Source organism: Crocodylus siamensis, chromosome 3, assembly GCF_052110815.1.
Source record: "Crocodylus siamensis isolate JL-2025a chromosome 3, ASM5211081v1, whole genome shotgun sequence".
NCBI classification, from domain to species: domain Eukaryota; kingdom Metazoa; phylum Chordata; order Crocodylia; family Crocodylidae; genus Crocodylus; species Crocodylus siamensis.
In genome coordinates this window covers 253,519,580-253,532,494 of record NC_143397.1, presented here as the reverse complement: position 1 = coordinate 253,532,494, position 12,915 = coordinate 253,519,580, and the positions used below count along the sequence as shown (strand labels likewise).

Genomic DNA, 12,915 nt, shown 5'->3' with positions numbered 1-12,915 from the left:
AAAAATGGAAATGAATGAATGATTCTGGGAATGCATCCAGGTTCAATTGCTATGTAACCCTCTGTCACTCATTACTGCCCAGCTTGACTTACACCATTGACTCAACTTTGACTTCCTGTTTTATTCTGTTAGAAATATGCTCTTGATTGGATTATGTAAACTGTTGCTCTGAAGTCAGCTGCTCCTGGGCCCAACATCTACATGTGCACCCTGGGACTGTAGCACTTTGAGCCAGGGCGGAGCAGCCCTGGGTTGGCAGCAGGCTTGGGGGTCAGGCTGGAAGAGAGGTGGGGGACACCCCAGGCTCTGGGTGGTGATAGCAGAGGGGCCAGCTGGAGCACAAAAGTGCAGAAGTGTGGAGGCAGGTAGCCCCCATACTTCAGCACCCTGATGCCCTATCCAGCCCTGTCACCAACTACACATGCGTTTTGGTGGAGTAAGTAACGGCGCCATAAGATAGTACTGTACCTGATAGTATTGTCTTATGACAGAGTTAATTTATTGCACCCTAATACCATCATACATGTAGACAGTGATTTTTATTCAACCTGGGGAGAAGTGGGCAGCAGAGTCCCCCAGGGCTCGGTCCTTGGGCCCGCGCTGTTCAATCTCTTTATCAGCGATTTGGACGACGAGGTGAAAAGCACCCTGTTTAAATTTGCTGATGATACCAAAATTTGGGGTGAGGTGAGCACACTAGTAGGGAGGGAAAGATTGCAGCAAGACGTGGATAGGTTACAGGGGTGGGCTAGCAAGAACAGGATGCGTTTCAATAGTGACAAGTGCAAGGTGCTGCACTTGGGCAGTAGTAACCAGCAGCACACTTATAAGATGGGAAACTCCCTTCTTGAGAGCACGGAGGCAGAAAGGGATCTTGGAGTCATTATTGACTCCAAGATGAACATGGGCCGACAATGCGAGGTCACGGTTGGCAGGGCTAACCGGACCTTGTCGTGCATCCACAGGTGCATCTCAAGCAGGTCCAAGGAGGTGATCCTCCCCCTCTACGCGACACTGGTCAGGCCACAGCTAGAGTACTGTGTCCAGTTCTGTTCAGGAGGGATGTGGACATCATGGAGAGGGTCCAGAGGAGGGCCACCCGAATGATCCAGGAACTACAGGGCAGACCCTACAATGAGAGACTCTGGGACCTGAACCTGTTCAGCCTTCACAAGAGAAGGCTGAGGGGGAGACCTGGTGACAGTCTATAAACTCACTAGGGGGGACCAGAAGGGTTTGGGAGAGACCTTGTTTCCCCTAGCACCCCTGGCATAACAAGGAATAACGGCCACAAGTTGCTGGAGAGTAGGTTTAGATTAGACATGTGTAAGAACTATTTCACAGTTAGGGCGGCTAGGAGCTGGAACCAACTTCCAAGGGAAGTGGTGCTGGCTTCTACCCTGGGGGTCTTTAAGAGGAGGCTTGATGCCTACCTAGCTGGGATCATTTGAGCCCAGTTTTTTCTTCTCCTGCCCAGGCAGGGGGTCGGACTTGAAGATCTATAAGGTCCCTTCGACCCTACTTCTATGATTCTGTGATACTGCTGGTCTAATTGGTCAACTTTGCAGTAAACCCCACATGTAGATGTACCCACTGTGTAGAAAGTAATTCTTCTGGATAGAATTAACATGGTTGATTTTTAGTTTTTTGAAGTGCTATGATATGGGAGCTATGTAGAGGCTGTCAGGTCACTCCTCGGTTGACCAGAACACAGCTAAAAAAGTTTCTCTCTGTGTTTTTACATTATTATTTTGCACCTCTTTAGTAGCAAAATGAAAGATGATGATGATGACGATGATGATTATCCCATCTTATGTGAACTGTTCTAGACCATTTTAATTTGGGAAATCTGTCAACAATTTTGGTTCAGCCCCTGTAAGTGTGAGCTGCAAAAATAAAGGAGACATTACTTCAAGATATATATTACGGTACTTGCTGTGTGTATTATGAGATAAAAACCCAACCAAAAGTCTCATGATTTTGCTTTAGCTAGCAAATATTCTCTCTCTCCTAACATTAGTAAACACTTGTACGTTGTATCGCATGTAAGGTATTATTGCACTGATTGGACTGATGGTAAGTTAATTGTGCCAGTGGCACATAAAATCTGCTGTAAGCAAGCCCTTAAATGACATATTTTTTAAGTACACCATGGCATTCATATGCATTTTTATTTGGTTATTAAATGATACATATTATTTCATCTTTACCTTTCTAGCAAATAAGAAATGAACAATTGAATTATTCATAAGCTACATTTTTATATCATTTAAAAATGGCAAGTGCTATGCTTGGTCAAAGTATAGCCAGAGAAACCTGCCTTCTGTAGCTGTTCATGTCGGTGTAGTAAGGGTAGAATACTATTATTATTCTGTTCAAACAGAACAGAAAAATTTATTCAAACCATACTTTCAAGTTAGTCTGCATAGGTACAGTATAAATGAAGAAACAGTGCTCACAGCCCTGGTGAATTGGGGCCCAAATAATTCTGATTATATGTCCTTACATTACCATCAGTTCAGTTCTACAGTAAATGCTTGTTTATTTCTCTTCTTACAAAGAACACTTTTAAGTTACAGCTGTTGCCTTAAGAAGCAGACTTTGTATTAATGACTAACCTTGCTTCCTCCTTTCTAGTAACAATGCGTCAGTTTGATCATCCCCACATTGTGAAACTGATTGGCGTTATTACAGAAAACCCAGTCTGGATAATCATGGAGCTTTGTACGCTGGGGGAGGTAGGATAAATTTCCACGCATATTATTTTGCCTTCCCTCTTTGCCCCGAGATTCTTATATACGTGATTGAAGAATTGCTGATTCAGTATAGCAGATTGGGTTCTGAATATTGTACTCAAAGGCAAATTCATCAAACGTAGTGCCATAATATAGTGCAGAATCACGGAATGAAATTAAGCCATGGTGGAATTGGGCAGAACTCCACTGAAGTCAAGAACTGCATCTGCTTTATAGCAAGGTGATTTAAGAAATGGTTTCTGAGCTATTGAATGGCTGCTGCAATGTAAAAACTAAAATCTATGTCAAGTAAGTTATGCACATGATTTATAGAATATTAAAGCATATTGGTATCAGTTATTTACAGTACATGGGCTTCATACTGAGTAAGCTGTATAGAAATGCATCAAGTTAAAATATTGTGTAGAATTGATTTCACAGCTCTGCTCCCTTTAAAGCTTTATAGAGTATAGTTCAAAAATAAGATTGAGTATCCATTTACTTTTTCTTCTGTGTTAAGAGATACAGTAAGGCGCATCACATGATCTTATTTGCCTTTTATTTGCCAAAGAAATTACAATGCCTCTGACTCGTAAGACTATTATGGTATTAACCATCACTGCTAAAAGTGTGCGTTTGCTTCTTGGCTGATGTATTAATACCCAGTACTGCTTAACAGGTGACTTCCCTAGAAGCAGCTTTGTACAATGTGATTTTTGTGTGCAATAAATGTCACAGTAGCGATAATCTTTTTGAATTTGTGATTATGGCACTAGTCGCTTAGCAAGATTATTTAGCAGCGTATTAAGGTTTCCAAAAGGTAAAATTTAAATAGACTTTATGAATAACATTTGCAAATATATCTAAACCACATGGTTTGACCTCAAGAATTGTTTTCCTAAAAAAATTCTGTAGTAATTTGCATTATAGGAATAATAAATAAAGAAAATGGTGGTAATAACATATTTCAGTAGAACTGTTTAAAATTATTTGCAGTTCTTTGCACTTAAAATTAGGCCATTGATAGCAGGTGCAAACCTGTGCAGCGTTTTCAGTAATACAGCCCATCTGTAGGTGATTACTGGTATATCTTAAAGATTCATCTACTGCAAGCAGTTTCTGTCTGCAGATGTTTTACCTCCAGCGATGCAGCTAATAGCATCATTGTGAGTGGAGATTATTTCACAATGCACTGTAGATGTACTACATTCAATTTTCTGAACTTCCTTTAGTGACAGGTATGTCAGTAGTAAACACTGTCCTTGCTAACCTGTACAGCAGAGACATACTAAGCACAATATAGTCTGTCTTCCAGATGAGGAATCAAGTATTTTTAATTCTGGCTTCTTTTCTCTAAGTCAGGCACTATGAAAGGCTTAGAAATTAAGTCATGGTTTATATTAGGTTTGAACAATTTAACATTTAAGTATCAAATTAATTTATACAATCTGGGTAGCCTATTTTTTCCAGTCCTTTTTATTTTTAATTTTTTTGGAGTTACCACACTCCCTTTAATTTAGGAGTTTGTCTCGGTGCACAAGTTTCTTTTCAACTCTTATTTTAATCCTAAAAACAAGAGTCAACACTACATTCTTCTGAAATATAACTGCATTTTACTACAGATATGTTTTAGGAAAAATCAGCACTGGCTGTTGCCTATTTTGAGCTAAGTCCCAGCCTCTAACAAAACCTGTGCAGGTACATAGAGAAATGAATACCTCACAAAAAATGCTCATGTGACCTGTGTTCAGATTGGCCTCTAATGACCTGATACATCTTTTTCATGCTAGCAACTTAACCAGTTCTCAGTTGAAAAACAGGTTGGAGTTTGGGAATAGCTGATCCTAGTGGTCCAACACCATGTAAACTCTGACCCCGAGAAAAGGATCAGGGTGTAAAAACTTCATCCTTTTCTGCTCACCCTTTTAGCCTAGCATGCATGTTTTCTGCATGATAACTTTGTTTCAAGATTTAAAAGGGGTGCGTGCTGCTCCATGTGTAACTTTTGCAATTTGAGATGTCTTCTCCAAAATCATTAATTTGTCTTGAACTTTTTGTTTTTTTCCTTTGTCCAAAAAGTTGAGATCATTCTTGCAAGTAAGAAAATACAGTTTGGACCTGGCTTCCTTGATACTCTATGCTTACCAGCTTAGCACAGCACTTGCCTACTTAGAGAGCAAAAGATTTGTACATAGGTAAGACTATCTGTATGAAAATGTTTGGCTTTGGGCGAAAACTGTGATTATAGATTACTAGATAACATCTGGCTAGTTAAGACACTGGATCTTAGTGTGTTCACTAGCTGGAGCACATACAACATGGATTTGTATCTTGTTATTTATCTTTTTGGTTCACTTTCATTGATTTGTCATGAATCACAATTTTTTATCCACAAGACTGAAACGATATTTTAAGACCTCTAATCGTTTTCTTATTCCTAAATACAGATACTTCCATATTAGAACTTCATACCTTTTAAAGAATGCATCAGAGTATGTTACAAACAAATTTTGTCAAGGGTGACACCTACTGGTGTCCTGCTGTATTGACTTGCCATAGGCTTACTTTCAGTAGTTACGTTGTTTTGCTATGCCAGCATTTTTTTCAACCTTCAAATCAACTGTGATCTTCAAAATATGAGAAGGCAAAGCAGTGAGAGCAACAGACTTAGAGATCAGAGAAAACCTAAAATGTTTCCATAAAATAGAAATGCTTGTGTTTAGCCAACAAGTGAACTTTAAAAACGTACACATACGAGCAAATTAATTTTAATTTCATTAGCACAGCTTTGGGGGGAAGAAAACAGGCCCACAGGCCTTTCATCCATGGCACTGACAATAATTGTCAATGTGCAAATTGCATGCATCCTATGCGGAATGTGTATATTTTCCCATAAAGTGTATTAACCATATGTCTGTGATGTGTTACCTTTAAAAATAGCAGAGGACAGTACAGTACATAGTATCAAGAGGCTGCGATTTAATTAAAATCTCCATCAGAAAAAGGAAAAAAAGCTAGTGGCAAAATGACCTGGCAGCGATGAAAGGGGAAAAAGCAGCAACCACCCCCAAAGCTGCTACTTGGTTGTTCAGTTCAAGCACCTTAATGTGTCCTGCTAGAACTCCAGTCAAGCAGCCAAGTCAGACCAGGATGAGCAGCCTCCAGGTCTTGCCATATTAACTCTGACCTCCCTGAAAATCTTTGTCCCTCCCACACAGAGTGTGAGTTGACACCTCCTTTGCAGGAAGGGACCTTTGTTCCAAACTCTTGGTCTCTGCAGGATAAGGAGACAGATTCCACCCCCCCCCCCGCTTCCCGGTCAGTTGTAACCCTGTTCCTATGAGTAAGGGCTCTGTTGAGGCACCTTATACATTTTGCACAAAGGAATCACTGGATAATTAGTCCCTGGACTTGAGATATCAGTCTTTGTGCAAGATTCCCATTGTCATCAGAAAGATACTCTGTCCTGCATTAGAGGTGTTATATCACCCTCATTTTGTGCTCCTAGCAGAGCCACCATAATCAGAAACATAGTTTGTCCCTGTCCAAAGAGTTTGATATTTTGGGAAATGCTAAAGAAAACAGGTAATCAGAAATGGAAAAACATCTTTTTCTTTTTTTTGGCAGGGATATTGCTGCTAGAAATGTGCTGGTATCCTCCAATGATTGTGTGAAGTTGGGTGACTTCGGTTTGTCCCGATACATGGAAGACAGTACTTACTATAAAGGTAAAAAGTACTTGAAAAGATTTAAGGGGGTATGGGAAGGATTCTGCGTGCAGGCAAACTGGAGACCTGCCTTGCTAATCACGTTTGTTTGCTAAGGAATCAAAAGGCTCAGAACAATTAAATCAAAGAAATCTGGTTAATTATAAAATCATTAAGTTGAATGGTTCAACAGATGTCAATAAATTCTTTCACACAGCTGCTAAAAATATCACAGGGACTGACAAATTGGCAAAAGCCAGCCAATTCATTTGTAGTTAAAAATTTGGCGGGGGGGGCAGAGAACAGGAAGACCATTAAAGTTCTTTCTTTTACAGCCCTTCTAGTATCAAAGATGATTATTGATGAGGCTCACTTAATAAAATTCCATATTCATGGCCTGATCCAGGTTGTCCATTGTGGCCATGTCCAGATGAGCACAGATGTGAGGTATGTGGTGCCACAGACCCATCTGCAGCACCACACACCGTACATTCAGGCGTTACCCATGCTGAAAGAGCCCATGCCAAAAAAAAGCAGGACAGCATGAGCCTCCCAAAACCAGAGCCTGGCTGGCCAGAGCCACACTCCAGCTGTAGAAGCGCCTTGGCTGCAGCTCCCCCAGGGCCCCAGGTAGGGCTGCTGGGGCTAGCACAGTTGCTGACCCCAGCCTCCCCTACCCCACCCCACCCAGGGTAACCCACGCGCGCCAAAACGTGAATGGAACAGGCATTCCCCAGGGACAAGGGGTGCCACTGCTACGTGTCCCCGGGGAAACAAACACCCGCGCTCGTCTGGACACAGTCTGTGAGTGCTGAGGGACTTGCAGGTTGTCTTCTTCAGCTACCCCTCATACTTTCCAAATAACGGCAGGTTGGGGATATTAAGCACAAAAGGGATTTAACAGTTGCTTTTCCCTCTTTTTCTTCCCAAACTAAAGTTGCCTGACTCCATTCATAATGGGATGCTCCAAAATGTATGAGCTGAGGGCTCAGGCAGTAAAATGATGGCAAATACCAAAGCAAGGTTCAAATCAGTGGTAATTTTAATTACACACAGTGTCTTTTGGAGACAAGATGTGTATGTTTTAGACCCTCAATTACTTTCCTAAATTTGAACAATGCCCCTTACTCACTTCCATCTCCCCACATTATCCACCAAGTGTTCTCGTATTCCTGATGGTTTGTAATGATGCTTTGAGCAAAATACGTAGGTCTGTTTAAGTTACAAAAGTGGAGGGCAATATTTACCTGGAACCTTCAATAATTTATTGCACTTCTTTGCATTTCTTCAATTTATAAACAAAAGGCTTTGCTTTTCCTTGCTCAATTTTAAAAAAATTCATTCATTGTGATTTTCTGTGGCTGCTTCAAGCTCAGTACAAATAAATACTCACTTGCATTTAAATAGTTTAAAGTAAAATCATTATCTTAAAACTGAGGGAAAAAATCTTATTTAGGAGCCAATCCTCCTCTTCCTCTCATGTCTCCCGAGGGTCCTGTACGCAAGGTTTTGACGGAAGAGACTAGCTCCAGGTTATTTTGCTGGAAATTGGAGATCGGAGCTTGCTTAGCCAAATTAATGACCTTCTCTCCCCTCCCTCAGCTTCCAAAGGAAAATTACCTATCAAGTGGATGGCTCCAGAGTCAATCAATTTCCGACGTTTTACCTCAGCTAGCGACGTGTGGATGTTTGGTAAGTGAGCGCCCAATTACTTTCTCAAATGCACTTTTGGAAAAGAACATAAATTAGGTTTCCATTTTTGATCAATGCAAAATGAAGAGTTTCCTGCGGTATAGAAATTGGGCTTCTTCCCGTCTGTACTTGACTGTTTTGTGTTCAGTGAACCCAGTTTCCTTGTACCCTTAGGGACCCTTTTCACCAATTCTGAGAGCCTTTTAGGCTGTAGGTGCATCATAGTAGTGTCATAGCTTGGACAGTCCAGGGAAAACGCCAAGAAGCAAGATTTGCCTCTTGCTTCGGGGCATCTGTCCTGAGAGAGTAGTGAAATCAGGCTCATAATCCTAATAGGAAAGGGTAATATTCTTTGCCTCTTGTGTTTCTCTTCCATCTTCTAGTTGTTACTTACCTCTTCCTCCAACCATTTTTTGCACTTTTGAGATCTTAATTCCCCACTTTCTTGTATGCATTCAACGGTAACTTCCCTCAGTGATTCTCCATGCTTTTGCCCGATTCCTTTCCCTAACCTCAGGGTAGCTTGGTTCTGGGCATCTCGCCACTGCTCACGTCTGTTTTTTCAGTCCCTTAACATTAAATGTCTAGTAGGGCTGTGCAAAGCTTCAGGGGGTGATTTGATTCAGAGGAGATCTGGTCCAATATAGTGGCCGTATCTCTGAATCTGAATCAAATCAGGGGACCAATGCAAAGGTCCAAATCGATTCAGAGCTCTCCAAATCTTCAGAAAAGATTTGGAGAGCTTTAATTCGGGCAGTCCCCGGTGGCTGCAGCAGGGAGCTGCAGCTGACTCCAAGCTGGTAAGTACTAGGGGCTGGGGAAGGGAATCTGGAGGAGCAGGGAGGAGACCATGGGGGGACCCCTGCCTGCTCCTCCAGCCCCCACACAGGTGCCCCACCTGCCCCAGCTCCCGGCATTTTAATAAAAAGCCCCGGTGCTCACCGGGTGCTGCCAGGCAGGGGGGTGATCCCTGCTGCTCCCACTGCATGGGGAGCTCTGCACAAGCCCCTTGCGCCCCCCCCCCACTCCTCCAGCCCCCTCATGGGTGCCCCACCCAGGCCAGCTCCAGCCCTTTAAGAAAAAAAACCCCAAGAAAAGCCCTGGGACTCGCTGCTCCTGCAGCGGCTTCAGGGGACTCGTGAAGAGCCCCCCACGCAGCACGGGGCAGTGGAGATCACCCCCTGCCCAGCAAGAGCGGAGAGTCTGGGGGTTTTTGGTTGTTTTTTTTCCTTAAAGGGCTGGAGCCGTGGCAGGTGGGACAGCTATGGGGGGGAGGGTGTCAGGGGACTTCTAGCAGAGCCCCCTGTGCAGTGGGGGACAGTGGGGATCACCACTCACCAGGCTGTACCTGCTGAGTCGGGGCTTTTTTTTTTTTTTAAGAAGTGCCAGGAGCTGGGAAGGGCAGGGCAGGGAAAATGGACAGGGGATGAGCCAAATCAGATTCAGTTAAGTTGATTCGGGACGGTGATTCATATCACTGAATCAAATCACTGTCCCCCGAATCAGCCAAATCTGAAGTGAATACTGGCCGCTTCGCACAGGCCTAATATCCAGCCATTTCATTTTTCATAACTAAAATATTTTGGAGTGTAGAAAACCCTCCCAGACTCCAAGTTAAAAAACAAGGAAGAGAGAAATATGCCCTACTCTTGCATACTCTGACCCCTTTTTTGCTCCAGCCCTTCCTGTTTCTACACAAGCCTGCTATCCCCACTTAAGTTATAGAGCTGTGCAGCCTGGACTGGCCATCGTGAGCACATTTAATATAACAAAGGTATGGGAACTGGGGATAAAAAGGAAGTAACATCAAAACAGCAAAAAAAATCAGCTTGTGATTTATCAAGATTAGTCACTGTTTTGTTGAAGAAAGGAAGCCCTAATTGCAGGATAACTATCACTTCCATCTGGCACAGGAAAACAGTGCAGGTAGAGGTACTTGCCCACAGGCTAGCTTTTCCTCTTCGCGTGCAGGGCAGAGTTTCAACAGAAACTACAGTTTGTTGCATGGTTTCGACAGGAGTAAACTGAATAAATGCCACTACTGAAAAACTGTCAAGCAAAATATGCACAAATCAAAACAAGCCAGTTGGAACTAGACGGGGGAAACGCAAATGCATTTCATTCTGCAGCTTGAAAAAGTAGGTTTGAATGTGAGCAGCCAGCCTGATTTACAATGGGAAGTAGTATTAAAGCTGAAGCAGTACAGGTTCCTTGCCTGCTGTGAGCCAGCTGCAGCTCGGATTTCTTCAAGTACAGCTCTGATTAATTCTCCACATAATCCTGCAGAAGCTGTTTATTCAGGTATAATTGGTATAGAGTATGTACAAACAGTCAAATTAAACGAAGTTAACAGGGGGTAGGAACTTACCAGTGGAACAGCTGATTCATGGGACCTGCTCCTTGTTTGCTCACTGTAGGTTGGTGGTTGCTTTCCTTATTTCCCAGGTGTGTGTATGTGGGAAATTCTAATGCATGGTGTGAAGCCCTTCCAAGGAGTGAAGAACAATGATGTGATCGGTCGAATTGAGAATGGCGAGCGGTTACCAATGCCTCCAAACTGCCCTCCGACCCTTTACAGCCTTATGACCAAGTGCTGGGCATATGATCCCAGCAGACGACCCAGGTTTACTGAACTTAAAGCACAACTCAGGTAGGGTGATATCTTTGCATTATCACTTCCTGCTTAAGGTGTATTTAAGTGCATTGTCCTTCATAAAGTTATTTTTTCCAATGAAAATGTAATACATAGGATACTAGACTGGTGTCTTCAAAGAGTCGAAGTACTGACACTTGGAATATATGTAAAACTGATCGTCTGATGAATACTGTGTCCCCTAAATGCAGTCTTATTTTGTATTAAGGAAAAGGCAGTCTTTATAATAGGAAAATGAATGATCTAGTTATTTAATACCTTATATCCTGTTTAACAACTTACAGATGATTCTGCTTTGCTTTGTGGAATCAAAGCAGCCTCAGAAACCAGGAAAATTGGAACTTTTTTGTCCTAACAGCTGTATTTTATTTATCTTTACAATATTTATTTGTAGATCTTGAACCTTTTCACAATCTTAGAGTATAGGTATGCCACTGCACACAGAAGAATAAATAACAAAATGATTTTATTTATCTGTAAATCTTAGCAAAATATTATGTATAAATCTAAATAATGGCCATAAGTTGATGGAGAGTAGATTCAGGCTAGATATCAGGAGGCACTACTTCACAGTCGGGGGGCTAGGATCTGGAACGTACTTCCAAGGGAAGTGGTGCTCACCTCTACCCTGGGGGTCTTCAAAAGGAGACTAGATAATCACCTCATCGGGGTCATTTGACCCCAGCATCCTTTCCTGCCCATGGCAGGGGGTCAGACTTGGTGATCTGCTCTGGTCCCTTCTGACCCTACCAACTATGAAACTTACAGATGCTTGATATGGTATTAACACCTCCACTAGTCTGCTTTGCTTTGCCATATTCATACTCCTATTTTTGCAGTTACTGACAAAAGGCAGGAGTGAATCACAAATTATTAAATCAGCTATGCTGGTTTCTATTGCAAATGATATTCCCTAGCACAGGGGGCAGCAGCAGTGGAGGGCTGCTGTATTGGAGCTTAGCTCTGTGTGGGGTCACTTGCACCCTAGCCGACGCTGCTGGAGCTAGAGCAGCTGGCATAGCTACAAGCACTGCTCTCCATTGCACTGCTACTGCTGCTGGCTCTCCCCACCTCTCAGCCAAAGCCCCCTGGCACTGCAGGCCAGGCTACAAACTGTAGTTGCCAACAGGGCAAAGCAAAATGAAAAGTTTTATTCTGAGCTGTGTAAGTATTTATTGCTATGATAGTAAGTTTGGGTTACTTTTTCTCTAGTTTTATAAAGGCTGTATTTAATTAAGTAGTCAACTTTGCCTTAACATTCTGCACACACGTGATCGCTGGTCCATTGTTGGAAGGCCTTTATAGACGAACTGCACTCCCTCCACCTCTTTATTGTCCACCCCAGCTGGTGAGACAACAGAGCAGTTCAAAATTGCAGCAGCTGCCACTAATAGCAATGTAGCAGCACTGCTGTTGTAACTACTGAAGTGGACAAAAGTGCACTGGTAATATTCTAGAATTGGTAGAAAGATGTGGGCTTTGTCCCAGTGTTTTAAAATCTGAGATGTTACGTGGTAGGTTGGGTTTTGGTTGTAGCTGTGTCGGTCTAAGGACATAGGCAGGGAAGGTTCTTTGAGTGGCTGTGATATCTTTTATTAGACCAACAGAGTGGTTGGAAAAAAGTTCCTTGCAAGTTTTCAGGTGCAGTCACCCTTCTTCAGGCATAGGGAGTCTCTGCTGTTCTGAGACTTCAAGGAATGAAAGATGGTAGGTTAGAGTTAGTGCAGAAAGGTAAGGTGGAAAAAGACCAACCTTACAGCAGAAAGCTTGTAGATCACATTGTTCAAGGATCCATACTATTCAGCGATTCAGGTGTGTCATTAAAAATAAATGTTTAGTTAAAAGGTTTTGCCAACTTGCTTCTTGTTGGCATCAGGAAGAAAGTGTCTTAAGGAATGTGTACAAGAGAAGGCTGTCATGCGGTGGGCCAGAACTAAGAGCATCTGATTGGCAAGGGGATATCATGAAGCAGGCCAAGAAGGAGAGGAATTGTGGGTGAAGAGTGAGAAAGAAGGCAGTGGGGATCATCAGGGATCCTGGTTTTCTGTTTTAAAAATCACAAATTTTCTGATTTAACCACCCTCCGCACCCAAAATCCCAGATTCGCTGAATTAAAAACCCCAAAACA

The 12,915-nt window shown here is 42.6% G+C and overlaps 1 protein-coding gene across 8 annotated transcripts in view; it reads left to right on the top strand.

The window, feature by feature from the left end:
* Positions 1-12,915, top strand: part of PTK2 (protein tyrosine kinase 2) — a 347,400-nt gene that overhangs the window by 289,821 nt on the left and 44,664 nt on the right. For all 8 annotated transcript variants that reach the window (XM_090040716.1, XM_090040718.1, XM_090040720.1 and 5 more), the window contains 5 exons: positions 2,638-2,738; positions 4,815-4,930; positions 6,363-6,463; positions 8,045-8,134; positions 10,580-10,784. In XM_090040716.1, coding sequence (XP_089896842.1) covers positions 2,638-2,738; positions 4,815-4,930; positions 6,363-6,463; positions 8,045-8,134; positions 10,580-10,784 — 613 coding nt within the window. The remainder of the gene's footprint in view (positions 1-2,637; positions 2,739-4,814; positions 4,931-6,362; positions 6,464-8,044; positions 8,135-10,579; positions 10,785-12,915) is intronic.